This window comes from Coregonus lavaretus (assembly GCF_964263955.1).
Source record: "Coregonus lavaretus genome assembly, contig: HAP1_SCAFFOLD_411, whole genome shotgun sequence".
In the NCBI taxonomy this organism is placed as follows: domain Eukaryota; kingdom Metazoa; phylum Chordata; class Actinopteri; order Salmoniformes; family Salmonidae; genus Coregonus; species Coregonus lavaretus.
In genome coordinates this window covers 55,001-82,940 of record NW_028166665.1, presented here as the reverse complement: position 1 = coordinate 82,940, position 27,940 = coordinate 55,001, and the positions used below count along the sequence as shown (strand labels likewise).

At 46.7% G+C, this 27,940-nt stretch overlaps 1 protein-coding gene across 3 annotated transcripts in view; it reads left to right on the top strand.

Annotated features, from left to right (window-relative positions):
- The first annotated feature begins 1,653 nt into the window (after positions 1–1,653).
- The window catches only part of LOC311114430 (exportin-1), a 53,326-nt gene continuing 27,039 nt past the window's right edge, over positions 1,654–27,940 (top strand). Inside the window, exons 1-13 of one of the 3 annotated variants that reach the window (XM_084189678.1) lie at positions 1,654–1,986; positions 4,234–4,365; positions 5,701–5,802; positions 11,722–11,794; positions 15,730–15,791; positions 15,923–15,967; positions 19,918–20,099; positions 21,373–21,421; positions 21,933–22,052; positions 25,291–25,419; positions 25,584–25,742; positions 27,036–27,233; positions 27,827–27,940. The exon at positions 27,827–27,940 is cut by the window's right edge and continues 25 nt beyond it. In XM_084189678.1, the coding sequence (XP_084045804.1) occupies positions 4,240–4,365; positions 5,701–5,802; positions 11,722–11,794; positions 15,730–15,791; positions 15,923–15,967; positions 19,918–20,099; positions 21,373–21,421; positions 21,933–22,052; positions 25,291–25,419; positions 25,584–25,742; positions 27,036–27,233; positions 27,827–27,940 (1,359 nt within the window). In that variant the 5' untranslated portion in view covers positions 1,654–1,986; positions 4,234–4,239. Of the gene's footprint in view, positions 1,987–2,358; positions 2,403–4,233; positions 4,366–5,700; positions 5,803–8,184; positions 8,365–11,721; positions 11,795–15,729; positions 15,792–15,922; positions 15,968–19,917; positions 20,100–21,372; positions 21,422–21,932; positions 22,053–25,290; positions 25,420–25,583; positions 25,743–27,035; positions 27,234–27,826 lie in introns of those variants that run through there. The other 2 variants (XM_084189679.1, XM_084189680.1) reach the window with 2 other exon arrangements.

Genomic DNA, 27,940 nt, shown 5'->3' with positions numbered 1-27,940 from the left:
GTTTGGAACTCGGTAGTGAGTGTTGCAAACAAGGACAGACGATTTTTGTGCGCTACACGCTTCAGCACTCGGTGGTCCTGTTCTGTGAACTTGTGTGGTCTACCACTTCACGGCTGAGCCGTTGTTGCTCCTAGACGTTTCCACTTCACAATAACAGCACTTACAGTTGACCGGGGCATCTCTAGCAGGGCAGAAATTTAACAGACTGACTTTGACAAACTGCCATAGGTGGCATCCTATGACAGTGCCACGTTGAAAGTCACTGAGCTGTTCAGTACAGGCCATTCTACTGCCAAGGTTTATGGAGATGGCATGGCTGTGTGCTCGATTTTATACACCTGTCAGCAATGGGTGTGGCTGAAATAGCCGAATCCAATAATTTCAAGGGGTGTCCACATACTTTTGCAAATATAGTGCACATTGTACAATGGCAATCAAACATTGTGCATGGTCTGCTCATTTGATGACCATGTTTGTTTGTGTGCAAAAGTGTAGAAAATGAAAACCACATACTGATTATTGCACATGTGCAATAGCCATGTAATGATTAAAAAGCTGTTATTAATGTCTCTCTCTATGATAGCTCAGACCATACTGAGCACATTGAATGAGGGTAACAGTGCTGTGTTGCTGGGTAAAGTAGCCTATAGAATAATATAACGTACGTCCTTCTGAAACCTTGCTCTCAATTCTGGGACTGGATGACTTTACTAGTACAGCTTGCCTACACTAAATCCAGTATTTTTCCATCAAGTGGCGCGCTGGGTCACGTGACAGTGAGGGTTAAAAAAAACGCTGTCATGTTTGCATCCTTTACTGAGAGCAGCAATGACAATACATATTTGTTTAGCTCTTCTAAATTGCAATCGGGACTAATGTTACATGGTCTTTGATGGTAGCGTCATGTTCTGAACTCAAAGAGGTCCACCACATAGCGTGGACATTTCCCTCCATGTCATTTTGGTAACCCTGTGCAGTGCGCGGATTCATTGTAACCACTCCCACTCGTGGCTGGTGGAAAATTACCAGCAACAGGCTCACGAGTCAGGCGATTGTATTGTGGACTGTATCTCCTTTACCCTAATGTAAACACGTTTCCTCTTTATATCTCGCGTAGTTTGCTCAGCACAGACTAGTGAATTGCAATGTGACGATCACAACAAAACGGCGTGATGGTGAGCTGGGTCGATAACGAAATGCATGTTCTGATAAGTCACATCATTTTGCAGTGTTGCAAATACATTTCTCTAAACGTCAATCAAGTCAAGACTATTGAGCGACACTTCTCAAGTTGCAAAGTGATTGTGAATATTACAAACGCGCACACACTGGCAAACAATATTTACAGCACTATTTGCCATTCACGTTTTAGGCATCGAAAAGTCCATTCTGCTTGATCGGGGTCCGCCCTCTTTTTCCGACCACGGGCGGAGCAGTCGCGTGGGCTCCTGGACGAATTTAAGTTGATTGACAATGGAGATACACAATAGGGTTTAAGCAATGAAGTCCGTAATAAATATCCCACCAATTGGAGTGTAAAGTGGGCGTGACGTTAGTCCAAACTTTCCGCGGCGCCATCGGCTGAAAACTAAACCGAGATGGAATCTCCCAGTCTGAACCGGTTTCAACCGGTTATGTGAGTTAGTTGCTTGAACGAGGAGAAGAGGCGCAGGAATACAATCTCTCAAACCGCCCCGCTGCAAAATTATTATAGTAAAGAATTAAATTGTAAATCAAGGTTTATTTTATTTCGTAAAATGAATCGGAGTATATTACTGCCGTGATAATAGTTGCGGAATCAACATCTGTGGTCCTTATTAACCAGCCATCAATACACATTCTGGAATTGGAGCCAGCTAACGTTAACGTTTCAGTGATAGCGAGCCTATTTCTTACTAAACAACAACGATATTGTATATAGCCTTGTAGCGAGCTTCCCTGGGGAAAAAAAGCCAATCTTCTTTCAGTCAGAGGCTTGGACTTTTGGTAGGTAACTCTGGGGTGCAAAATAGCATTTGACTTGGGGGTAAAATATATATATATAGACTTTAATTTCACTTTTGGAATGTAAAATCCAGACAGCATCACTAAAAAAGTGTAACTACTAGTTAGTTAGGTAAGTAAGTAAGTGGTAACGTTACTGTGTGATGCACTTTACAAGGGATGCTGGTGTGTGAGAAAGTCCGCTAGGGTTGGGTGTGAGTGGTGTGTGGTGACGATAGCAAGCAATGCTGAGGACGAGGGATTGAATTAATTCGTGCACTCCTTCCTCAGAAACAGCGTCCGTGGTCAGAAACAGCGTCCGTGGTCAGAAACAGCGTCCGTGGTCAGAAACAGCGTCCGTGGTCAGAAACAGCGTCCGTGGTCAGAAACAGCGTCCGTGGTCAGAAACAGCGTCCGTGGTGTGAGCGGATGTCATTTGTTGCTAGTTTGCTAATTCTGATAACGTTACCAGTGATGCGCCGTGCTCGTTGCGCTGTTTGGACGGCTAGTTAGTTGTTATTTTAATAAGACAGAAAAACATTAATATGCATGGCTACTTGTCAAACGTATAAAAACATTTTTTTTTTGCTATCTAGTTAGGCGTGTATTACTTGCTGTTTAGTTAACTAGCTAGGTAATATACGACGCAAGCCATCCCTTTGAAAAGCGTGGAAGTGGGAGGGGCTGGGGAGGCGCGTGTCTGGTAGTCAGGGTGATGATAACTAGGTAAATATGGAGGACCTCAAGAAATGGCAGACACTTCTCTTTTTGTCTTGGCATGAACGGCAGTCGTATCAATAGCTTGGTACCAAATCAGAATTTAGCCAAGGCAATGCGCCGGTGGTGCTGTGTGTATTTACTATTTCTATCGAGTTGAAGGATGATTGAGATTATCTGATTAGATTTGTTGAATTTTCCCAAAGTGAAACGAACTTTGTAAACTAGCCTACCAGTATCCAATTTCGCTAACTTGTTATTGCTTACGAAGTGTTTCAATTGATGGATAAATGTCAGGTGGGCTGCTTACTACATGTTTTATGCAGCGTTGAAAACAAATGGGAACTCGAAAATCGCTGATGTCGGACTTCTGTGTCGGGAAGAAACGAGCTCTGACTGGGAAAAAATCGATTTGAACGGTCATCAAACTCGGGCCTCTTTCTAGAGCTCTGGCTTTCCCACCTGAAGATCAATGACGTCATGATTTGACTTCGTATTTTTCCGTGTACCCAGTTGTTTTGAACGCAGCATTATACAGACCTGGAACGCACCCAATACCAGCTAAGGTTAGCTACACCCTCACACAGTAGCTATCAAACGAAGTTGGTGGTTGTGTTTAGCGAGATAAACTGATTGATTGCATTGGATCTAAGACGATAAAGCAGCTTATTTCAGTTTTCTTCTACATACATCAGTGTTTACTGTCAAATTCAGGTGTGTTGGAACTTCAAAATAGCCACGCCTGTCAGGTGCAGATGTAAACAAAGTGACGTCGTGTGGCACGTGGTTCGATTGGGTTCAGGAGGTGGCAAGATAACGTGATATTTTCAGTATGTCAGACAAACTTTAATGTTTATTTATTAAACGATATCAGAAAAAGCAAGGCTATATTATGAATTGTCAAAATAAAACTGTCAGAATGTTGCACTATCCTCTTTCCTTTATGGAAAGGGTATATGCCTGATCTAAACTTAGTTCTCATTGTTTGTTTTTCAGTGTATTTTTATTATTTATAGCTTTGAGTAGTTTGTGTGACAAGATATAACTAATTGGAAAAAGGTGAGCAAGGGTCTGCTCATGTCATGATTGTTTACTGGGGGAGGAGGACGGCTCATACTAATGGCTGGAATGGAGTTCATGGAATGGTATCAAACACACGGGAATCACGTGTTTGAGTTAGATACCATTTCATTTATTCCTTTGCCGCCATCACTTTGAGCCATCCTCCCCAATTAAGGAGCCACCAGCATCCTGTGCATGTGTGTGACTGACAGGGGAGGGGAAGCGGGGGAAGGGGTTAGGAGAGGTGGTTAGCTGTTTGGAATGCTCCATTCATTCACATGACTCTGCCTGTTGCTGTTGAGTATTCTCTGCCTGCCTCTGTCAGTCAAAACACTCACACACACACACACACACACACACACACAAACAGACTTACATGCACATTCACTCTATCTCCCTCATACGCACACACACACACACACACACACACACACACACTGTAACCCCCCTCCTCCCTGTCCGTCCTTGCAGAGCTCTATGCCAGCAGTTATGACAGTGTTAGCAGACCATGCAGCGCAGCAGCTGCTGGACTTCAGCCAGAAACTAGACATCAACCTGCTGGACAACGTGGTCAACTGTCTGTACCACGGGGTCGGAACACAGGTAAGTAGTGCTCGCACCTTACTAGCACTGACTGCTGATAGCTACTTTATTGAGGAAAAATGTACTTACTATGACTGAGATATGTGGTTGTCCCACCTAGCTATATTAAGATGAATGCACTAACTGTAAGTCACTCAGGATAAGAGCGTCTGCTAAATGACTCAAATGTAAGCGGTCCAGTAACCACAAAGTTAGGGGAGTTTTGGGTGATTTTATAATTTTGCAATGATAGCCGCATGCCCAGGTGCCTTACAAAGTTTTACTTATAACTTTTTGGGGACAGACAGAAGAACGGGGGAGATAGAAGTTAGTATTTCAGAAAATAATGTTTGAAATTGTGGTGTATTAACAGGACAGCTTTTCTATCACACTTTCTCATTGGTGAGGGGTTTAAGTTGAACTGCATCTGCCTTTTTAAATGTGGCGTGTCTGTGCAGGGCATAAAATTAACTTTTTGGTCTACCAAATTTTTTACCAGACAATATATATATATTTTCCACTAAAATTACACCAACAAAACACAAATAAATGGATGAGCATGCTTTGTAATGTTTCTAAAACAATACATGTATTACTAGTAAGAAGTCATGTGGTATATTTGTAATTTCATTTTGTTTATGACATGAGTCTTTTAACCAATATATCACAGATGAGACAAATGTTCACCTGGCCCTTTAAGGGCAGGGGGTTACCGTGGCAACGTGACTTGTCATGTTTGTGCCTGTGAGATTGAGTCTGACTAGTAGAAAAGTTGTCTTCTCTTCCCTAGCAGTTGAAACTCAAACATAGAAATACAACCTAGCTTGTGAACAAAACAATGTAAATAGCCAAGACACAGAAAGACAAAGTCTCACTTCAGTAGACTTTAGTTTCAAGTAAATTAGACCAACTTTTATGCCTGTGCGCAGCGCTTCTAAAAAATGAATTTTTCATTCAGCTCTTCACGTGCGCACAGCCCCCAGACAGGGAGTGTTGCAGTGCGAGGTGGGATAGGCTATAGTAGGATTCCTAGTTCTTTGACTGTGTGCGATTTTAATTGACCAGCTATGAAACAAATACTTTGAAAACAGCTACTGCAGCATTTATTTTTACTATACATGTGATCATACTTGACGATTTTATATTCACTAATGCGAGTGTAATGCTCGCGCTGTGAAGCCTTGACCACCCGGCAACGTGGCTGGTGAAATGGACATCCTTACCTGCCAATGCCAAAATCTACCCGCATTTGGCAGGTGGCGGGTGTTCATTTTAGGCCCTGTGTGTGTGTGAGAAAGAGTGTGTGCGCCTATGTTTCAAAATCTGATTTCATCCATTCCTGTTCCTGCATTGTAGCAAAGGATGGCCCAGGAGGTTCTGACCCAGCTGAAAGAGCACCCAGATGCTTGGACCAGAGTGGACACCATACTGGAGTTCTCCCAGAACATGAACACCAAAGTAAGCCAGATCCTGCAGGGAGCACACACTTGTGGCGAGTCGCAGTACTCCAGCTGTGAGGAAGTTAGGTGCTGGTAGTTAGAACTTACTTGTCACTCAGTTGGTGGAGCGTTGCGCTTGCAACACCAGGATAGTGGGTTCGATTCCCAAGACCACATGTATGTGAAATGGACGCACGCGTGACTATAAGTCGCTTTGGATAAAAGCGTCTGCTAAATGGCATATAGGGTATTGTTACTTACTTAGGCCCTTTTTCCCTTGAGGAGCATAGGGCATCAACAGCAGCGTTCATATATAGAACAATAACTTTAAACAGGCTTTGATGAATCAAACAAAAACACACACTCAAGCATAGGTTATTGTTAAGTTCTGTCTGCTGAGCCCAATGGTAGGTTATCATGTAGTTCTGTCTGCCGAGCCCAATGGTAGGTTATCATGTAGTTCTGTCTGCCGAGCCCAATGGTAGGTTATCATGTAGTTCTGTTTGGTTAGTTGTAAAGGGATACGGAGCGAGGAGGGAGATGACATGTAGCTAGCTAGCTAGCGAGCAAGCAAACCTAGCTAATATGCTTAGCTTACCTTATAAGACGGACCCAAAGTCTCCTCTGGACAACATCGTTCGGGAAACGATAAAACAAGCACCTTCCCGCTGAAGAGATATGGTTGCAGGCTGGAGTAAAACAATATACCATCCTTGTGTTTTCGTTGGAGCTGGTTAGCAGAAAGCTAACTAACTTGTTTAGCTAAGTAGTGACGTGGACATTGTAGTTCCATTTCTCGGACAGTTGGCAACAGCCTTATTTTGAGCACATAAAGGCTTCATAGTCCATAAAGGTCATGTTAACTGACTGATATTATCTCATAAAACAAAACATATATAAGTTCTCCTAAGCCTCAGACCTTATTTTTGGCATATATGCCAAAACCCCATTATTTTCCACATTAATTTCCCCCATAGGAAGGGTCACCGAACCAGAGGTAGAAAATCCTAACTAATATCTGTTTTTTTAGGACTACAAGCTGGTGAGCTCTATTCCTTCCTTGCACTCGCATACAGCTTAAATAGCTCTACATAGTGAAAGCCTATGCACCCATTCAAGTCAACTTGACAATCCAATCATAGGGATTACTTTCTAGTTTATTGGCAAAACAAACACGCATTAAGGTGGGCCAAGGGAGGGTTCTCCTGTCCGACTGGTGCAGCGGTCTAAGGCACTGCATCTCAGCGGTCTAAGACACTGCATCTCAGCGGTCTAAGACACTGCATCTCAGCGGTCTAAGGCACTGCATCTCAGTGGTCCAAGGCACTGCATCTCAGTGGTCCAAGGCACTGCATCTCAGTGGTCCAAGGCACTGCATCTCAGCGGTCTAAGGCACTGCATCTCAGTGGTCCAAGGCACTGCATCTCAGTGGTCCAAGGCACTGCATCTCAGTGGTCCAAGGCACTGCATCTCAGTGATCCAAGGCACTGCATCTCAGTGGTCCAAGGCACTGCATCTCAGTGGTCCAAGGCACTGCATCTCAGTGGTCCAAGGCACTGCATCTCAGCGGTCTAAGACACTGCATCTCAGCGGTCTGAGACACTGCATCTCAGCGGTCTGAGACACTGCATCTCAGCGGTCTGAGACACTGCATCTCAGCGGTCTGAGACACTGCATCTCAGCGGTCTGAGACACTGCATCTCAGCGGTCTAAGGCACTGCATCTCAGTGGTCTAAGACACTGCATCTCAGTGCTTGAGGCGTCACTACAGACCCCCTGGTTCGATTCCAGGCTGTATCACAACTGGCTGTGATTGGGAGTCCCATAGGGCGGCGCACAATTGGCCCAGCGTCGTCCGGGTTTGGCCGGTGTAGGCTGTCATTGTAAATAATAATTTGTTCTTAACTGACTTGCCTAGTTAAATAAAGGTAAAATAAAAATAAAATAAATGTGTGTAACCATCAGAGAGGCTCTTGTACAGATCAATGTATTTTCTAGAAGTGTTGAAAATGAAATGTCATTTGCAGATTATCTCAGAGTGGATGGTAATGTTTTGTCTTTTCCTTTTTTTTGTTGCTTGCCTGTTGCCATTTAACCCTGACATCCATTACTAATGTCTTGAGTTGATCTACCAACAGTATTCTTATAGTTTCAAATTCGTAACTTGCCCCAAAATGAGGTCTTTAGAGGAAAAGGAAGGAAGGAATCAGATAAGGTAAACACCTCTTGGATTTGTCTCAATTCTGCATTCACCTTTTTTCCATTTATTGAGAAAAGAGACAGTAACAGTGCATCATTTTTTTACAAAAGCACTTGTTGTGAACGTTTGGGTTTTTAAATAATTGATAACTACTTTCTGATAATTGTTTTCCTAAAGAAATTGATTTGAATGATTTCAAGTTGTTACTACTTGCTATCTAAATACATTTAATTGAATGAATTCAAGTTGTTACTACTTGCTATTTGCTATTGATATTAATCATAATGTTCCATTATGTTGATTGCTTGTAATAGGAAGAAAAGGGGTGTGTCATCCTGTGCACCTTGACACTGCTAGGCTTTGACGGCAGGCCTACACAAGGTCTACCCTTTTGATTCCCTTTGACTCTATTCTGTTCATCTGTTTCATTGGGCTGAGGGAGTGGGGTGCAGACTGCAGTCAGTCGTTAGGGAAGATGGAGTGGGGGTGCTGACTACAGTCGGTAGGGTCAGTCTTACAGTAATACAGATGGGAGGTTTAGTAGTGAGCGACGTGATATTTCACCTGAAGGGATCACAACTCTTTCTGTTTAGCTTTCTACGTCTCATTGTCTCTCTCTCTCTCTCTCTCTCTCTCTCTCTCTCTCTCTCTCTCTCTCTCTCTCTCTCTCTCCCCGTTTATTCCTCTTCTGATCTCCTCTCTGATCTTCTCTCCATCCCTAAACCTTGCAATCTGTCGCTGGTGGCAGCGAAAAAAGTGTTGCAAGACCTCGCCCCGTCTATCATTTTCCTTTCTGCCTTGTTTTATTTCTCTTGTGATAATTGAAGGTGTAACTGTCAAAAGGTTCTCAAGATGTTCAATAGGCATTGGCTGACACCTGCTATTGGTGTAGACCAACAGTTGGTAGCTCAAACAGTGTAGTACACCTTTAATCAAAAGCTCCCCCCCTCTCCATTGCTAGAATCCCACCCCCGCTTTGAAACTAACAACTTTCAATCTCATTTATTTGTTGGAATCACTGACTGTCTTCCACCTTACCTTTGAAACAGTGATCCCTACTGTCTTCCACCTTACCTTTGAAACAGTGATCCCTACTGTCTTCCACCTTACCTTTTGAAACAGTGATCCCTACTGTCTTCCACCTTACCTTTTGAAACAGTGATCCCTACAGTTGAAATACTGTTGATCCAAATAACAACAGACCAAATAATAAAATACAGTAACTTGTACAATTTAAGTAGTTTTTAAATGTTTATTTTGCTTGACTTTATAAAGCATATCATTCATTTGATAGGGATGAATATAGGACAAATGGAAACCTGTGGCTGGTCTTGCTGTTTCTTATGAGACACACCAGTTTAAGGTGAAAATTGATCCGTGTCTGGAATGGCACCCTATTCCCTATATAGTGCACTTCTTTTGACCAGAGCTGGTTGAAAGTAGTGCACTATATAAGGGATATGGTGCCATTTGGGACGCACCAGGAACTTGATTTTAGTTTGGTTCTTATGAGGGAAGTGGTTCGTTAGGTGCAGTAAGATGCCAGAGAGTCTTACCCTGGTGGTCCCTAAACAGGCCAACGTTCACATTGCTTATACCAAGTTTTTATACCAAACCGGCAATGTCTCTCAGGCTACTAGGCTTGACATAACGAAAGACAATGGGACGGTAATAATAATAATAATAATAATAATAATAATAATAATAATAATAATAATAATAATATATTTATTTTATATACAGTGAGGGAAAAAAGTATTTGATCCCCTGCTGATTTTGTACGTTTGCCCACTGACAAAGAAATGATCAGTCTATAATTTTAATGGTAGGTTTATTTGAACAGTGAGAGACAGAATAACAACAAAAAAATCCAGAAAAACGCATGTCAAAAATGTTATAAATTGATTTGCATTTTAATGAGGGATATAAGTATTTGACCCCCTCTCAATCAGAAAGATTTCTGGCTCCCAGGTGTCTTTTATACAGGTATCGAGCTGAGATTTGGAGCACACTCTTAAAGGGAGTGCTCCTAATGTCAGCTTGTTACCTGTATAAAAGACACCTGTCCACAGAAGCAATCAATCAATCAGATTCCAAACTCTCCACCATGGCCAAGACCAAAGAGCTCTCCAAGGATGTCAGGGACAAGATTGTAGACCTACACAAGGTTGGAAAGGGCTACAAGACCATCGCCAAGCAGCTTGGTGAGAAGGTGACAACAGTTGGTGTGATTATTCGCAAATGGAAGAAACACAAAATAACTGTCAATCTCCCTCGGCCTGGGGCTCCATGCAAGATCTCACCTTGTGGAGTTGCAATGATCATGAGAACGGTGAGGAATCAGCCCAGAACTACACGGGAGGATCTTGTCAATGATCTCAAGGCAGCTAGGACCATAGTCACCAAGAAAACAATTGGTAACACACTACGCCGTGAAGGACTGAAATCCTGCAGCGCCCGCAAGGTCCCCCTGCTCAAGAAAGCACATATACAGGGCCGTCTGAAGTTTGCCAATTAACATCTGAATGATTCAGAGGAGAACTGGGTGAAAGTGTTGTGGTCAGATGAGACCAAAATCGAGCTCTTTGGGATCAACTCAACTCGCCGTGTTTGGAGGAGGAGGAATGCTGCCTATGACCCCAAGAACACCATCCCCACTGTCAAACATGGAGGTGGAAACATTATGCTTTGGGGGTGTTTTTCTGCTAAGGGGACAGGTCAACTTCACCGCATCAAAGGGATGATGGACTGGGCCATGTACCGTCAAATCTTGGGTGAGAACCTCCTTCCTCAGCCAGGGCATTGAAAATGGTTAGTGGATGGGTATTCCAGCATGATAATGACCCAAAACACATGGCCAAGGCAACAAAGGAGTGGCTCAAGAAGAAGCACATTAAGGTCCTGGAGTGGCCTAGCCAGTCTCCAGACCTCAATCCCATAGAAAATCTGTGGAGGGAGCTGAAGGTTCGAGTTGCCAAACGTCAGCCTCAAAACCTTAATGACTTGGAGAAGATCTGCAAAGAGGAGTGGGACAAAATCCCTCCTGAGATGTGTGCAAACCTGGTGGCCAACTACAAGAAACGTCTGACCTCTGTGATTGCCAACAAGGGTTTTGCCACCCAGTACTAAGTCATGTTATGCAGAGGGGTCAAATACTTATTTCCCTCATTAAAATGCAAATCAATTTATAACATTTTTGACATGCGTTTTTCTGGATTTTGTTGTTGTTATTCTGTCTCTCACTGTTCCAATAAACCTACCATTACAATTATAGACTGATCATGTCTTTGTCAGTGGGCAAACGTACAAAATCAGCAGGGGATCAAATACTTTTTTCCCTCACTGTAGCGCTTTTTATTACAAGTAGAATCTGTCACTTTAAAAACAAAACAAAATAAAACAAGTTTTTAACTCCGGTGTAGTAGTGTTCTTCTCCTCTGTCTTCCACCTCCTGGTGTGATCCTGGGAGAAACAGCAGGACTTCTACATGGTTTCAGCCATACGGTGGCACATAGAGACCAAAACTAAAATACAAGTTTTATTGAAATGGTTACATACTAACAATCTGCATGAAATGTACTTGAAACAGTTGGAAAAAACATAATATATTTTTAGGCAGGCTCAATTTAATGTTTTGTATTGTTTCTGTTGCTGGAAAATATACAACCATTTTTTTTTATGTTCAGCATTGCTATGACCACTGTCACCTAATGCTATTTCTCTCTTTGTGCGTTACAGTACTATGCTCTGCAGATTCTGGAAACGGTTATCAAAACAAGATGGAAGATTTTACCCAGAAACCAGTGTGAAGGTAAGCCTCGCTGCCCCTGCTCAAATCAAATCACATTTATTTTAGAAAGCCCTTTTTTACATCGGCAGTTGTCACAAAGTGCTTTACAGGATACTCAGCCTAAAATCCCAAAACAGCAAGCAATGCAGAAGCAGAAGCACAGTGGCTAGGAAATACTCCCTGGAAGGCAGGAACCAAAGAAGAAACCTAGAGAGGAACCAGGCTCTGAGGGGTGGCCAGTCCTATTCTGGTTGTACCGTGTGGACATTTGGGCATTAAGGCCAGATTGTTTTACAACGTTCACCTTTCGCCCCTCTCAGCCTCGCTCGCCAACCAAACCAACCCCTCACCTCGTGTCTGAAAACAGGGTGGAAAAGGACATCAGGCTTTAGAATGCTTGTTGACACTACTATATTGTGAATTTGAACACTGTTTTGTGTCATAGTTTCATTGCTCTTTCTCTTGAAGACCCATTTATAAGACTCATGTTCTTGCTCATTAAGAGTTGGAGAAGAACCCATGGGGAGAATCAGCTGTCCTCTGGAATATTGCTGCTGACACCTCAAGACTGCCTTAATTGTGGAGGCAGCGACACTCTCTCTCTCTCTCTCTCCCCTTAACCCGGCCGACGTGCGGTTGCCAAGTTGGGACGTATTCCTCTCTAAGCACGCCGGTTTGTTTTCTGCTTGGCCGAGTCCTGTTCACTTCAGCAGAAAGGCTGGGTCCTGTCTCTGGCAGTCCTTTACACAAGGAAAAGCTAGGGGAAGGACTAAAACATGCTGCTGTTAGTGAAGGATTCCAAAGGCGCTTGCGCTGCAACTTTAGCGACGCCAGCAAACACTGGTGTTAAGTCTATCTTTCCCAGCTTGTTAATTTTGGTTAAAACATCTAAATAGAACACAATAGGCACAATGTCTTGGTAGAGGATCTAGCATCAGCTACACAGGAGATCTGATCAATTTAGGTACCAATAAGACTCTGACGTTATTGTGCAATCCGGTCAAATTGAAATGTTTATTATTTTTTCACTGGGTAGTATATATACACTGCTCAAAAAAATTAAGGGAACACTTAAACAACACATCCTAGATCTGAATGAATGAAATAATCTTATTAAATACTTTTTTCTTTACATAGTTGAATGTGCTGACAACAAAATCACACAAAAATTATCAATGGAAATCAAATGTATCAACCCATGGAGGTCTGGATTTGGAGTCACCCTCAAAATTAAAGTGGAAAACCACACTACAGGCTGATCCAACTTTGATGTAATGTCCTTAAAACAAGTCAAAATGAGGCTCAGTAGTGTGTGTGGCCTCCACGTGCCTGTATGACCTCCCTACAACGCCTTGGCATGCTCCTGATGAGGTGGCGGATGGTCTCCTGAGGGATCTCCTCCCAGACCTGGACTAAAGCATCCGCCAACTCCTGGACAGTCTGTGGTGCAACGTGGCGTTGGTGGATGAAGCGAGACATGATGTCCCAGATGTGCTCAATTGGATTCAGGTCTGGGGAACGGGCGGGCCAGTCCATAGCATCAATGCCTTCCTCTTGCAGGAACTGCTGACACACTCCAGCCACATGAGGTCTAGCATTGTCTTGCATTAGGAGGAACCCAGGGCCAACCGCACCAGCATATGGTCTCACAAAGGGGTCTGAGGATCTCATCTCGGTACCTAATGGCAGTCAGGCTACCTCTGGCGAGCACATGGAGGGCTGTGCGGCCCCCCAAAGAAATGCCACCCCACACCATGACTGACCCACTGCCAAACCGGTCATGCTGGAGGATGTTGCAGGCAGCAGAACGTTCTCCACAGCGTCTCCAGACTCTGTCACGTGCTCAGTGTGAACCTGCTTTCATCTGTGAAGAGCACAGGGCGCCGGTGGCGAATTTGCCAATCTTGGTGTTCTCTGGCAAATGCCAAACGTCCTGCACGGTGTTGGGCTGTAAGCACAACCCCCACCTGTGGACGTCGGGCCCTCATACCACCCTCATGGAGTCTGTTTCTGACCGTTTGAGCAGACGCATGCACATTTGTGGCCTGCTGGAGGTCATTTTGCAGGGCTCTGGCAGTGCTCCTCCTTGCACAAAGGCGGAGGTAGCGGTCCTGCTGCTGGGTTGTTGCCCTCCTACGGCCTCCTCCACGTCTCCTGATGTACTGGCCTGGACACTACGCTGACAGACACAGCAAACCTTCTTGCCACAGCTCGCATTGATGTGCCATCCTGGATGAGCTGCACTACCTGAGCCACTTGTGTGGGTTGTAGACTCCGTCTCATGCTACCACTAGAGTGAAAGCACCGCCAGCATTCAAAAGTGACCAAAACATCAGCCAGGAAGCATAGGAACTGAGAAGTGGTCTGTGGTCACCACCTGCAGAACCACTTCTTTATTGGGGGTGTCTTGCTAATTGCCTGTAATTTCCACCTGTTGTCTATTCCATTTGCACAACAGCATGTGAAATGTATTGTCAATCAGTGTTGCTTCCTAAGTGGACAGTTTGATTTCACAGAAGTGTGATTGACTTGGTGTTACATTGTGTTGTTTAAGTGTTCCCTTAATTTTTTTGAGCAGTGTATTAGGCTTGGGCGGTATACTGTGTACCGGGGTATTTGGAAATAGCCACTGGATGGTTTTTCAATACCGTCAGTTATCTGTACAGCTGCCACTATCTTCATTTCCTTCAGTTGTTTTCCTCTCTCTCCGTTCTCACCCGTCTTCTTCTCCGAGCAGAGCAGGCAGTCCCGTTGCCCTAGCGACTCCAGACTCCACACAGACACAGTGTGTACACATGCTGCTCCAGAGCCTGTCCTTCCTTTAGACAGGCATGTGTCAAAACGTTGTTCATTTGCTTGGAACCAAACAGAACCAAATGGAACAGGGAGGGACCCTCCACGAATTTGTCCAATAGAAAGTCTCGTTTTCGCTGCAAAAAGTTTTCAGTTTACAACTGTTTGCTACGGTTTGGACTAATGATTACAACCCTGGCTAAATTCCCAGTATGGCCCTCATGCCATCATTGCCACCTAATCATCCCCAGCTTCCAATTGGCTCATTTATCCCCTCTCCTCTCCCCTGTAACTCTTCCCCAGGTTGTTTCTGTAAAAGAGAATACAAGGTACCTGGTAAAATAAGGGTTAATAATAACACTACTGTACAGAAAAGCAGGTAGTCTGTGTGCAGCTACCTGGTAAAATAAGGGTTAATAATAACACTACTGTACAGCAGGTAGTCTTTGTGCAGCTCGTTTTAAAGCAGCCAGTTCAGCAGCTAGGTACATTACACAGTAGCCGTGTGCATGACAGCAAGCAGCAGACTAGTAGACACTGATCAATGCTCTGCTTGCTCACTAGGTTCCACTAAAGCAGATATGAGGATCAGCCAATGCTGTTGGCATCAGTAGATTCTAGATCCACACCTTTGTGAAGCAGCAGAGTGTTCTGGGTCACTGATTGATGTTATCTGCTCCAGGCAGCTCCTCTGTAAGGAAGAGTTGTGTACAATCCTGTGCTCTGTACGATCTGGTGGAGGATGACTGATCTGGTCCTGTTGTTTTCTGCTTGTCTCTGATCTGGTCCTGTTGTTTTCTGCTTGTCTCTGATTTTGATACTGTTGTTTTCTGCTTGTCTCTGATTTTGATCCTGTTGTTTTCTGCTTGTCTCTGATCTGGTCCTGTTGTTTTCTGCTTGTCTCTGATTTTGATCCTGTTGTTTTCTGCTTGTCTCTGATTTTGATCCTGTTGTTTTCTGCTTGTCTCTGATTTTGATCCTGTTGTTTTCTGCTTGTCTCTGATTTTGATCCTGTTGTTTTCTGCTTGTCTCTGATTTTGATCCTGTTGTTTTCTGCTTGTCTCTGATTTTGATCCTGTTGTTTTCTGCTTGTCTCTGATCTGGTCCTGTTGTTTTCTGCTTGTCTCTGATCTGATCCTGTTGTTTTCTGCTCTTCTTTGCAGGTATTAAAAAGTATGTTGTTGGACTTATTATCAAAACCTCATCGGACGCTACGATGGTCGAGGTGAGGGCTGAAATATTTGTCATGTTGGGAGATTAATATGAGTATGATCTTCCCTGTAAGATGGAGCTGGAAATAGTTACCGTTTTGATAACAGCCTATTTACGTTGACTCCAGTCTCATTTTTATTACAGAAAGAGAAAGTCTACATCGGAAAGCTGAACATGATCCTTGTTCAGGTAAGAGTGTGTTGCTGTTCTTCCATCTGTGAATGAACTAGGATCCTCTCTTTGTAAACTGGGACTCAGATGTACTGCTCAGCTTCATCTGGGCAAGAGTCCTCCAAACTGTGTATGTGTGTAACTGTGTGTGTGTTTTTGTGTGTGTGTTCATGCATATGTGTGTGTACAGCTGACTGTAGCTGCATGAGTCTCTGTGGGTCATTGAGTATGAGTCATTGTGTCTGCGTCAGCTGATGTTGTTTTGTCCAGCATCTACAGTCTGTTCTGACATGCGTGTGTGTGTGTGTGTAATTGTGGTAGTTTGGTGAACCACACACTTAAGGGATGAGTGACCTTCCCTGAGAGCAGCATTAGCTCCCAGAACTAATGATGGCTATAGGCTTTAGCTCAGCAAGCTAACGTACAGTGCCTTCAGAAAGTATTCACACCCCTTGACTTATTCCACATTTTGTTGTGTTACAGCCTGAATTCAAAATTGATTAAATTTGTAAAAAAATCTACACACGATACCCCATAATGACAGTGAAAACGTGTTTTTTAGAAATGTGTACACATTTTTTTTTTTTTTTTTTTATAATATGTTTATTATTTTCCAATAAAAAAAGAAGACAGATATACAAACATTGACATTGTAGTGTTGAATGGGATGGAACATTTAGAGGACAAAACAAAACTTAACTCCCATATACAAAAATAAAATAAAGAAATCCTATTAGATGGTAGATATTCTAAGACATCATATTTTCATTACAAGCTCCCGAGTGGCGCAGCGGTCTGAGGTCTAAGACACTGCATCTCAGCGGTCTAAGGCACTGCATCTCAGCGGTCTAAGGCACTGTATCTCAGCGGTCTAAGGCACTGCATCACAGCGGTCTAAGGCACTGCATCTCAGCGGTCTAAGGCACTGCATCTCAGCGGTCTAAGGCACTGCATCCCAGCGGTCTAAGGCACTGCATCTCAGCGGTCTAAGGCACTGCATCCCAGCGGTCTAAGGCACTGCATCTCAGCGGTCTAAGGCACTGTATCTCAGCAGTCTAAGACACTGCATCTCAAGGCACTGCATCTCAGCGGTCTAAGACACTGCATCTCAGCGGTCTAAGGCACTGCATCTCAGCGGTCTAAGACACTGCATCTCAGCGGTCTAAGGCACTGCATCTCAGAGGTCTAAGACACTGCATCTCAGTGGTCTGAGACACTGCATCTCAGCGGTCTAAGGCACTGTATCTCAGTGGTCTAAGACACTGCATATCAGCGGTCTAAGGCACTGCATCTCAGCGGTCTAAGGCACTGCATCTCAGTGGTCTAAGACACTGCATCTCAGCGGTCCAAGGCACTGCATCTCAGCGGTCCAAGGCACTGCATCACAGCGGTCTAAGGCACTGCATCTCAGCGGTCCAAGGCACTGCATCACAGCGGTCTAAGGCACTGCATATCAGCGGTCTAAGACACTGCATATCAGCGGTCTAAGGCACTGCATCTCAGCGGTCTAAGACACTGCATCTCAGCGGTCTAAGACACTGCATCTCAGCGGTCCAAGGCACTGCATCTCAGCGGTCCAAGGCACTGCATCACAGCGGTCTAAGGCACTGCATCTCAGCGGTCCAAGGCACTGCATCACAGCGGTCTAAGGCACTGCATATCAGCGGTCTAAGGCACTGCATCACAGCGGTCTAAGGCACTGCATCTCAGCGGTCTAAGGCACTGCATCTCAGCGGTCTAAGGCACTGCATCTCAGCGGTCTAAGGCACTGCATCTCAGCGGTCTAAGGCACTGCATCTCAGCGGTCTAAGGCACTGCATCTCAGTGGTCTAAGGCACTGCATCTCAGCGGTCTAAGACACTGCATCTCAGCGGTCTAAGACACTGCATCTCAGTGGTCTAAGGCACTGCATCTCAGCGGTCTAAGACACTGCATCACAGCGGTCTAAGGCACTGCATCACATCGGTCTAAGACACTGCATCACAGCGGTCTAAGACACTGCATCTCAGTGCTTGAGGCGTCACTACAGACCCCCTGGTTCAATTCCAGGCTGTATCACAACCGGCTGTGATTGGGAGTCCCATAGGGCGGCGCACAATTGGCCCAGCGTCGTCCGGGTTTGGCCGGTGTAGGCCGTCATTGTAAATAAGAATTTGTTCTTAACTGACTTGCCTAGTTAAATAAAGGTTAAATTAAATTAAAATAAACAAGCAAAACAAACCAAAAATAAATGTTGAGTGGAGTACAGCACAGAGTAGCAGCAGATCATCAACCCAGTTATGAAGGGGGAATAGACAATTTATCCAGTATCGGCTGCCATATTTTGTAAAACATTGGACTTCTATTGGAGGTATTGTATCGAATCTTGTGCACATTTATTGAAAATGAAATACAGAAATATCTCATTCACATAAGTATTCACATCCCTGAGTCAATACATGTTACAATCACCTTTGGCAGCGGTTACAGCTGTAAGTCTTTCTGGGTAAGTCTCTAAGAGCTTTCCACACCTGGATTGTACAATATTTTGCCCATTATTATTTTTCAAAATTCTTCAAGCTCTGTCAAATTGGTTGTTGATCATTGCTAGACAACAATTGTCAGGTCTTGCTATAGATTTTCAAGTAGATTTAAGTCAAAACTGTAACTTGGTCGCTCAGGAACATTCACGGTCTTCTTGGTAAGCAACTCCAGCGTAGATTTGGCCTTGTGTTTTTAGGTTATTGTCCCGCTGAAAGGGGAATGAATCTCCCAGTGTCTGATGGAGAGCAGACTGACCCTGAAAAGCTCCCTTGCCGATGACAAGCATACCCATAACATGATGCAGGCACTACTATGCTTGAAAATATGGGGAGTGGTACTTAGTGACGTGTTGTATTGGATATGCCCCAAACATAACACTTTTTATTCAGGACAAAAAGTTAATTGCTTTGCCACATTTTTTTGAAGGATTACATTAGTGCCTTGATGCAAACAGGATGCATGTTTTTTTTTTTGTTTTTTTTTTTTTCTGTACAGGCTTCCTTCTTTTCACTCTGTCATTTAGGTTAGTATTGTGGAGTAACTACAATGTTGTTGATCCATCCTCAGTTTTCTCCTATCACAGCCATTAAACTCTGTAACTGTTTTAAAGTCACCATTGGCCTCATGGTGAAATCTCTGAGCGGTTTCCTGCCTCTCTGGCAACTGAGTCAGGAAGGACGCCTGTATCTTTATAGTGACTGGGTGTATTGATACACCATACAAAGTGTATTTAATAACTTCACCTTGCTCAAAGGGGTAGTCAATGTCTTTTCTTTTTTTTACCCATCTACCAATCAGTGCCCTTCTTTGCGAGGCATTGGAAAACTTCCCTGGTCTTTGTGGTTGAATCTGTGTTTGAAATTCACTGCTCGACTGAGGGACCTTACAGATAATTGCATGTGTGGGGTACAGAGATGAGGTAGTCATTCAAAAATAATGTTAAACACTATTATTTCACACAGAGTGAGTCCATCCAATTTATTATGTGACTTGTTAAGCACATTTTTACTCCTGAACTTATGCAGGCTTGTCATAACAAAGGGCTTGAATACTTATTGACTCAAGACATTTCAGCGTTTCATTTTTTATTAATTTGTAAAAAATAAAAATAATAATAAACATAGTGACAAAAAAATTGCACTTTCATTCATTTTAACTTCAGGCTGTAACACAACAAAATGTGGAAAAGTAAAGGGGTGTGAATCCTTTCTAAAGGGGTGTGAATCCTTTCTAAAGGGGTGTGAATCCTTTCTAAAGGCTCTGTAGTCTTGTAGTGTGCAGACAACATGGGTTCAAACCTAATTGGTCACACGTGTGTGTGTGTACCTACAGTATGTCTTTATAGTGTGTTTTTCAGAGAGTGCGCGCGAGTTTGCATGTATTAATGATTGTATATATTAATGTGTGTGTGTGTGTGTGTGTGTGTGTTCCCCTCCTCCCTCCAGATCCTGAAGCAGGAATGGCCCAAGCACTGGCCCACGTTCATCAGTGACATCGTGGGAGCCAGCCGCACCAGCGAGAGCCTCTGTCAGAACAACATGATCATCTTGAAGCTGCTCAGCGAGGAGGTGTTTGACTTCTCTAGTGGACAGATGACCCAGGTCAAGGCCAAGCACCTCAAAGACAGGTCATATACAAATATACTGGATATCTTAATATAGTATATCTTTTTTTATATACATTTGTAATAATGTTTTATATACCATTTAGCAGACGCATTGATCCAAAGCCACTTAGTCATGCGTATATACATTTTCCGTATGGGTGGCCCCGGGAATCGAACCAACAATCCTGGCGTTGCAAGCGCCATGCTCTACCAACTGAGCCATACATACAGGACCACACTCTTGTATATAATGTAGCACCTCAAAGCTGTTAGCGCCGTGCTCTACCGAGAGCTGTTAGCGCCGTGCTCTACCGAGAGCTGTTAGCGCCGTGCTCTACCAAGAGCTGTTAGCGCCGTGCTCTACCGAGAGCTGTTAGCGCCGTGCTCTACCCGAGAGCTGTTAGCGCCGTGCTCTACCCGAGAGCTGTTAGCGCCGTGCTCTACCGAGAGCTGTTAGCGCCGTGCTCTACCGAGAGCTGTTAGCGCCGTGCTCTACCGAGAGCTGTTAGCGCCGTGCTCTACCGAGAGCTGTTAGCGCCGTGCTCTACCGAGAGCTGTTAGCGCCGTGCTCTACCGAGAGCTGTTAGCGCCGTGCTCTACCGAGAGCTGTTAGCGCCGTGCTCTACCGAGAGCTGTTAGCGCCGTGCTCTACCGAGAGCTGTTAGCGCCGTGCTCTACCGAGAGCTGTTAGCGCCGTGCTCTACCGAGAGCTGTTAGCGCCGTGCTCTACCGAGAGCTGTTAGCGCCGTGCTCTACCGAGAGCTGTTAGCGCCGTGCTCTACCCGAGAGCTGTTAGCGCCGTGCTCTACCGAGAGCTGTTAGCGCCGTGCTCTACCGAGAGCTGTTAGCGCCGTGCTCTACCGAGAGCTGTTAGCGCCGTGCTCTACCGAGAGCTGTTAGTATAGCTGAGAAAAGACTAGAACTTAAAACATAGCGGTCTTCTGATATGCGCAGTGTGAATGCTTCCAGGTAGCAGACTCGCTGTGCATATCAGAAGATTAGGCAATGTTATCATTGTGGATCCTGAGATCTGATAATCAGTGCAGTGGGTCTGCAGTAAAGACAACCTGGAACGCGCCCCTTGTCTGCATCTCAGACAGTAATGCCCTACATATCCCAGAGACTAGTAAACTCTCACCACAATCAATAGGCAGGAATGTCTGCACCATAGAGTTCTATTATCTGGTATGATCTATGCTGTCCTCCAATGACACTTAAAGACAGATGGAATTGCAAATCAAAATAGAAATCAAATACTGAATCTGTCGTAACACTCACCATGTCTCTCTTTCAGCATGTGCAACGAATTCTCCCAGATATTCCAGCTCTGCCAGTTTGTCATGGTATGTGAAGCCTCTTCCTTTACCACAGACCATTTTATTATATATTATAAACTGGGTGGTTTGAGCCCTGAATGCTGATTGGCTGAAAGCCGTGGTTTATCAGACCGTATACCATGGGTATGACAACATGTATTTTCACTGTTCTAATTACGTTAGTAACCAGTTTATAATAGCAATAAGGCACCTCTGGGGTTTGTGGTATATGACCAATATACCACGGCTAATGGCTGTATCCAGGCACTCCGCGTTGTGTCGTGCTTAAGAACAGCCCTTAGCCGTGGTATATTGGCCATATACCACACCCCATCAGGCCTTGTTGCTTAAATAATATTTGCCATTTAGCAGATGCTTTTATCCAAAGCGACTTACAGTCATGCTTGCATACATTTGTCCCGGGAATCAAACCCACAATCCTGATGTTTCAAGTGCCATGCTCTACCAACTGAGTTACAGAGTACATAAACATAAATGCTACTTTTCCTCCTCTCCCCTCATCTGTTATGGTCTCCAGGAGAATTCCCAGAATGCACCACTGGTCCACGCCACTCTAGAAACGCTGCTGAGGTTTCTCAACTGGATTCCTCTGGGGTACATTTTTGAGACCAAACTCATCAGCACGCTCGTCTACAAGGTAGCTACCTCTCTCTCTCTGTTCACATCCGTCTCTAGTTCACTGCCATGGTCTAAATTCACCCATTTCCTAGGCGCTTGTGTAGGTAGACCACTAGGTGTGAAAGGATTGGATAGTTTCCATCTAGCCTAACCGAGGGCAAGGTAAAGCTATTGCCGTATTGCAAATACCAGTCCTTTTTAGAGTGTAGGGCAGTGTTTCCCAAACTTGGTCCTGGGGACCCAAAGGGGTGCACATTTGGCCCTAGCACTACACAGCTGACTCAAATAATCAATTCATCATCGAGCTTTGATTATTTGAATCAGCTGTGTAGTGCTAGGGCAAAAACCAAAACGTGCACCCCTTGGGTTCCCCGGGACTGAGTTTGGGAAACCCTGGTCTAGGGCTTGTTTCTGGACAGGCCCTCTCTCTCCAACACATGGGTTGTATTCTTCAGGTCAAGCACACCGATCGTAGCAAAACATGTTGCAACGGAAATCAAGCGTTTCAGTCTGTTTTCTTCTGTTTGGTGCCTAATGAATACAACCCTGGAACGTTAATGGAGAAGATGAGTGATTCCTCTTTTATAAATCCATTTCTGGGAGCATTCAGACAGAAGAGGACTGGCCACCCCTCATAGCCTGGTTCCTCTCTACCCAGTACAGCCAGGAGAGGACTGGCCACCCCTCAGAGCCTGGTTCCTCTCTACCCAGTACAGCCAGGAGAGGACTGGCCACCCCTCTGAGCCTGGTTCCTCTCTACCCAGTACAACCAGGAGAGGACTGGCCACCCCTCAGAGCCTGGTTCCTCTCTACCCAGTACAGCCAGGAGAGGACTGGCCACCCCTCAGAGCCTGGTTCCTCTCTACCCAGTACAGCCAGGAGAGGACTGGCCACCCCTCAGAGCCTGGTTCCTCTCTACCCAGTACAACCAGGAGAGGACTGGCCACCCCTCAGAACCTGTTTCCTCTCTACCCAGTACAGCCAGGAGAGGACTGGCCACCCCTCAGAGCCTGGTTCCTCTCTACCCAGTACAGCCAGGAGAGGACTGGCCACCCCTCATAGCCTGGTTCCTCTCTACCCAGTACAGCCAGGAGAGGACTGGCCACCCCTCTGAGCCTGGTTCCTCTCTACCCAGTACAGCCAGGAGAGGACTGGCCACCCCTCAGAGCCTGGTTCCTCTCTACCCAGTACAGCCAGGAGAGGACTGGCCACCCCTCATAGCCTGGTTCCTCTCTACCCAGTACAGCCAGGAGAGGACTGGCCACCCCTCTGAGCCTGGTTCCTCTCTACCCAGTACAGCCAGAAGAGGACTGGCCACCCCTCAGAGCCTGGTTCCTCTCTACCCAGTACAGCCAGGAGAGGACTAGCCACCCCTCAGAGCCTGGTTCCTCTCTACCCAGTACAGCCAGGAGAGGACTGGCCACCCCTCAGAGCCTGGTTCCTCTCTACCCAGTACAGCCAGGAGAGGACTGGCCACCCCTCAGAGCCTGGTTCCTCTCTACCCAGTACAGCCAGGAGAGTACTGGCCACCCCTCTGAGCCTGGTTCCTCTCTACCCAGTACAGCCAGGAGAGGACTGGCCACCCCTCTGAGCCTGGTTCCTCTCTACCCAGTACAGCCAGGAGAGGACTGGCCACCCCTCAGAGCCTGGTTCCTCTCTACCCAGTACAGCCAGGAGAGGACTGGCCACCCCTCATAGCCTGGTTCCTCTCTACCCAGTACAGCCAGGAGAGGACTGGCCACCCCTCTGAGCCTGGTTCCTCTCTACCCAGTACAGCCAGGAGAGGACTGGCCACCCCTCTGAGCCTGGTTCCTCTCTACCCAGTACAGCCAGGAGAGGACTGGCCACCCCTCATAGCCTGGTTCCTCTCTACCCAGTACAGCCAGGAGAGGACTGGCCACCCCTCTGAGCCTGGTTCCTCTCTACCCAGTACAGCCAGGAGAGGACTGGCCACCCCTCATAGCCTGGTTCCTCTCTACCCAGTACAGCCAGGAGAGGACTGGCCACCCCTCTGAGCCTGGTTCCTCTCTACCCAGTACAGCCAGGAGAGGACTGGCCACCCCTCTGAGCCTGGTTCCTCTCTACCCAGTACAGCCAGGAGAGGACTGGCCACCCCTCTGAGCCTGGTTCCTCTCTACCCAGTACAGCCAGGAGAGGACTGGCCACCCCTCTGAGCCTGGTTCCTCTCTACCCAGTACAGCCAGGAGAGGACTGGCCACCCCTCTGAGCCTGGTTCCTCTCTACCCAGTACAGCCAGGAGAGGACTGGCCACCCCTCAGAGCCTGGTTCCTCTCTACCCAGTACAGCCAGAAGAGGACTGGCCACCCCTCTGAGCCTGGTTCCTCTCTACCCAGTACAGCCAGGAGAGGACTGGCCACCCCTCTGAGCCTGGTTCCTCTCTACCCAGTACAGCCAGGAGAGGACTGGCCACCCCTCTGAGCCTGGTTCCTCTCTACCCAGTACAGCCAGGAGAGGACTGGCCACCCCTCAGAGCCTGGTTCCTCTCTACCCAGTACAGCCAGGAGAGGACTGGCCACCCCTCTGAGCCTGGTTCCTCTCTACCCTGTACAGCCAGGAGAGGACTGGCCACCCCTCAGAGCCTGGTTCCTCTCTACCCATTACAGCCAGGAGAGGACTGGCCACCCCTCAGAGCCTGGTTCCTCTCTACCCAGTACAGCCAGGAGAGGACTGGCCACCCCTCAGAGCCTGGTTCCTCTCTACCCAGTACAACCAGGAGAGGACTGGCCACCCCTCAGAGCCTGGTTCCTCTCTACCCAGTACAGCCAGGAGAGGACTGGCCACCCCTCAGAGCCTGGTTCCTCTCTACCCAGTACAGCCAGGAGAGGACTGGCCACCCCTCAGAGCCTGGTTCCTCTCTACCCAGTACAGCCAGGAGAGGACTGGCCACCCCTCAGAGCCTGGTTCCTCTCTACCCAGTACAGCCAGGAGAGGACTGGCCACCCCTCAGAGCCTGGTTCCTCTCTACCCAGTACAGCCAGGAGAGGACTGGCCACCCCTCAGAGCCTGGTTCCTCTCTACCCTGTAGAGCCAGGAGAGGACTGGCCACCCCTCAGAGCCTGGTTTCTCTATAGGTTTCTTCCTAGGTTCCTGCCAAGGGACTTTCACTAGCCACTGTGCTTCTACATCTCCATTGCTTGCTCTTTGGGGTTTTAGGCTGGGTATCTGCAAAGCACTTTGTGACAACTGCTGATGTAAAAAGGGATTTATAAAATACATTTGATTGGTTGATTCTGTAGTTCCTGAACGTGCCGATGTTCCGTAACGTGACGTTGAAGTGTCTGACGGAGATCGCCGGCGTCAGTGTCAGCCAATACGAGGAGCAGTTTGTCAACCTCTTTACCCTCACCATGTGTCAGCTCAAACAGGTACACACACACACACACACACACACAGTGCTCCCAGCAGGTGTGGATCCCACTGTTGCCAACAAATGTAACACACACACACACACACATCAACACCCCCTGCACACACACACTTTTCAGTCAATCACACATACCTTCCTAATCGCCGATGTGTCCCTCCCCAGATGCTCCCCCTGAACACCAACATCCGCCTGGCCTATTCCAACGGTAAGGATGATGAGCAGAACTTCATCCAGAACCTCAGCCTGTTCCTCTGCACCTTCCTGAAGGAGCACGGACAGCTTATTGAGAAGAGGCCCAACCTCCGAGAGACACTCATGGAGGTAAGAAACATACAACTGATTATTCTGCCCGTACAACAACAGTTTCTCCCAAAACTGGTCTTACTTGATTCAAGCCACTGGTTACATCCTGGGACTGGTTGGGTGATAAAGGAGGACATCGGAAAAGGCCTGGTTTTCTTTACAACTCTTATTTCCATGCAACAAAGTTTCTCCTGAAACTTCACTTTTTACTTCCCTGGCAAGTTTCAGTTTCAAGTGTCCGTGTCAGTAGGCTTCAGAAAGGAAAAGGTTGAGAGGCCCTGTTTATACTGTTCTCTCTCTGACTGCCCCTGTTTATACTGTTCTCTCTCTGACTGCCCCTGTTTATACTGTTCTCTCTCTGACTGCACCTGTCCTCTCTGACTGCGCCTGTCCTCTCTGACTGCGCCTGTCCTCTCTGACTGCGCCTGTCCTCTCTGACTGCGCCTGTCCTCTCTGACTGCGCCTGTCCTCTCTGACTGCGCCTGTCCTCTCTGACTGCGCCTGTCCTCTCTGACTGCGCCTGTCCTCTCTGACTGCGCCTGTCCTCTCTGACTGCGCCTGTCCTCTCTGACTGCGCCTGTCCTCTCTGACTGCGCCTGTCCTCTCTGACTGCGCCTGTCCTCTCTGACTGCGCCTGTCCTCTCTGACTGCGCCTGTCCTCTCTGACTGCGCCTGTCCTCTCTGACTGCGCCTGTCCTCTCTCCAAGCTCTCTGACTGTGCCTGTCCTCTCTCCAAGCTCTCTGACTGTGCCTGTCCTCTCTCCAAGCTCTCTGACTGTGCCTGTCCTCTCTCCAAGCTCTCTGACTGTGCCTGTCCTCTCTCCAAGCTCTCTGACTGACTGACTCAAGCCACTGGCCATGACCTGAAACTGGGTGTTCAATGGAGAAAAGGACATTTGAAAAGTAGTTTAGTTTATTTATTTGCACAAAAAAAGTGAAAGTTGTGCAGGTAGGTTGGAAACCAAAGAGGGCTTATATGAAAACCACTAAACAGTATATATACAAAACAGATTATTCAAATTAAACAAAGTAACCTCTCCTCACCCCCTCTCCCCTCTCTCCTCACCCCTTCTCTCCTCACCCCCTCACCCCTTCTCTCCTCACCCCCTCTCCCCTTCTCTCCTCACCCCCCTCCCCTCTCTCCTCACCCCCCCTCTCCTCACCCCCCCTCCCCTCTCTCCTCACCCCCCCTCCCCTCTTTCCTCACCCCCTCTCTCCTCACCCCCTCTCCCCTCTCTCCTCACCCCCCCCTCCCCTCTCTCCTCACCCCCCCTCCCCTCTCTCCTCACCCCCTCTCCCCTCTCTCCTCAGGCACTCCACTACATGCTACTGGTGTCTGAGGTAGAGGAGACAGAGATCTTTAAGATCTGTCTGGAGTACTGGAACCACCTGGCTGCAGAGCTCTACAGGGAGAGTCCCTTCTCCACCTCCACCTCCCCCCTGCTGTCCGGATCACAACACTTTGATGTCCCGCCTCGCAGACAGCTCTACCTGCCTGTGCTCTCTAAGGTGAGGAGACAGACAGCTCTACCTGCCTGTGCTCTCTAAGGTGAGGAGACAGACAGCTCTACCTGCCTGTGCTCTCTAAGGTGAGGAGACAGACAGCTCTACCTGCCTGTGCTCTCTAAGGTGAGGAGACAGACAGCTCTACCTGCCTGTGCTCTCTAAGGTGAGGAGACAGACAGCTCTACCTGCCTGTGCTCTCTAAGGTGAGGAGACAGACAGACTGACTGGGAGGCTGGCTGACAGACACACACACAGACACGCGCTCTTGCTCTCTGGGGGTCACAGAGGGTGTGGGGGGTGTGGGGGGGAGCACAGTGTGTATGTGTGTGTGAGAGAGAGGGAGAGAATTTGTTGGCATATGGTCAGAGTGTGTGTGGTGGAGAGAGTTTGTTGGCATGAAGTGTCTGTGTGTAGTCAGTGTGTGCCTGCCTGCGTTCGTGTGTCTCTGTGTGTGTCTCCGTGTGTGTGTCTGTGTGTGTCTCTGTGTCTGTGTGTGTCTCCGTCTGTGTCTGTGTGTGTCTCTGTGTCTCTCTGTGTCTGTGTGTGTCTCCGTGTGTGTCTCTGTGTGTGTTGACTGCTGTTGATCTTGGTAACAGGTGCGTCTGCTGATGGTGAGCCGCATGGCCAAGCCAGAGGAAGTGCTGGTGGTGGAGAATGACCAGGGAGAGGTGGTCCGAGAGTTTATGAAGGATACAGACTCCATCAACCTC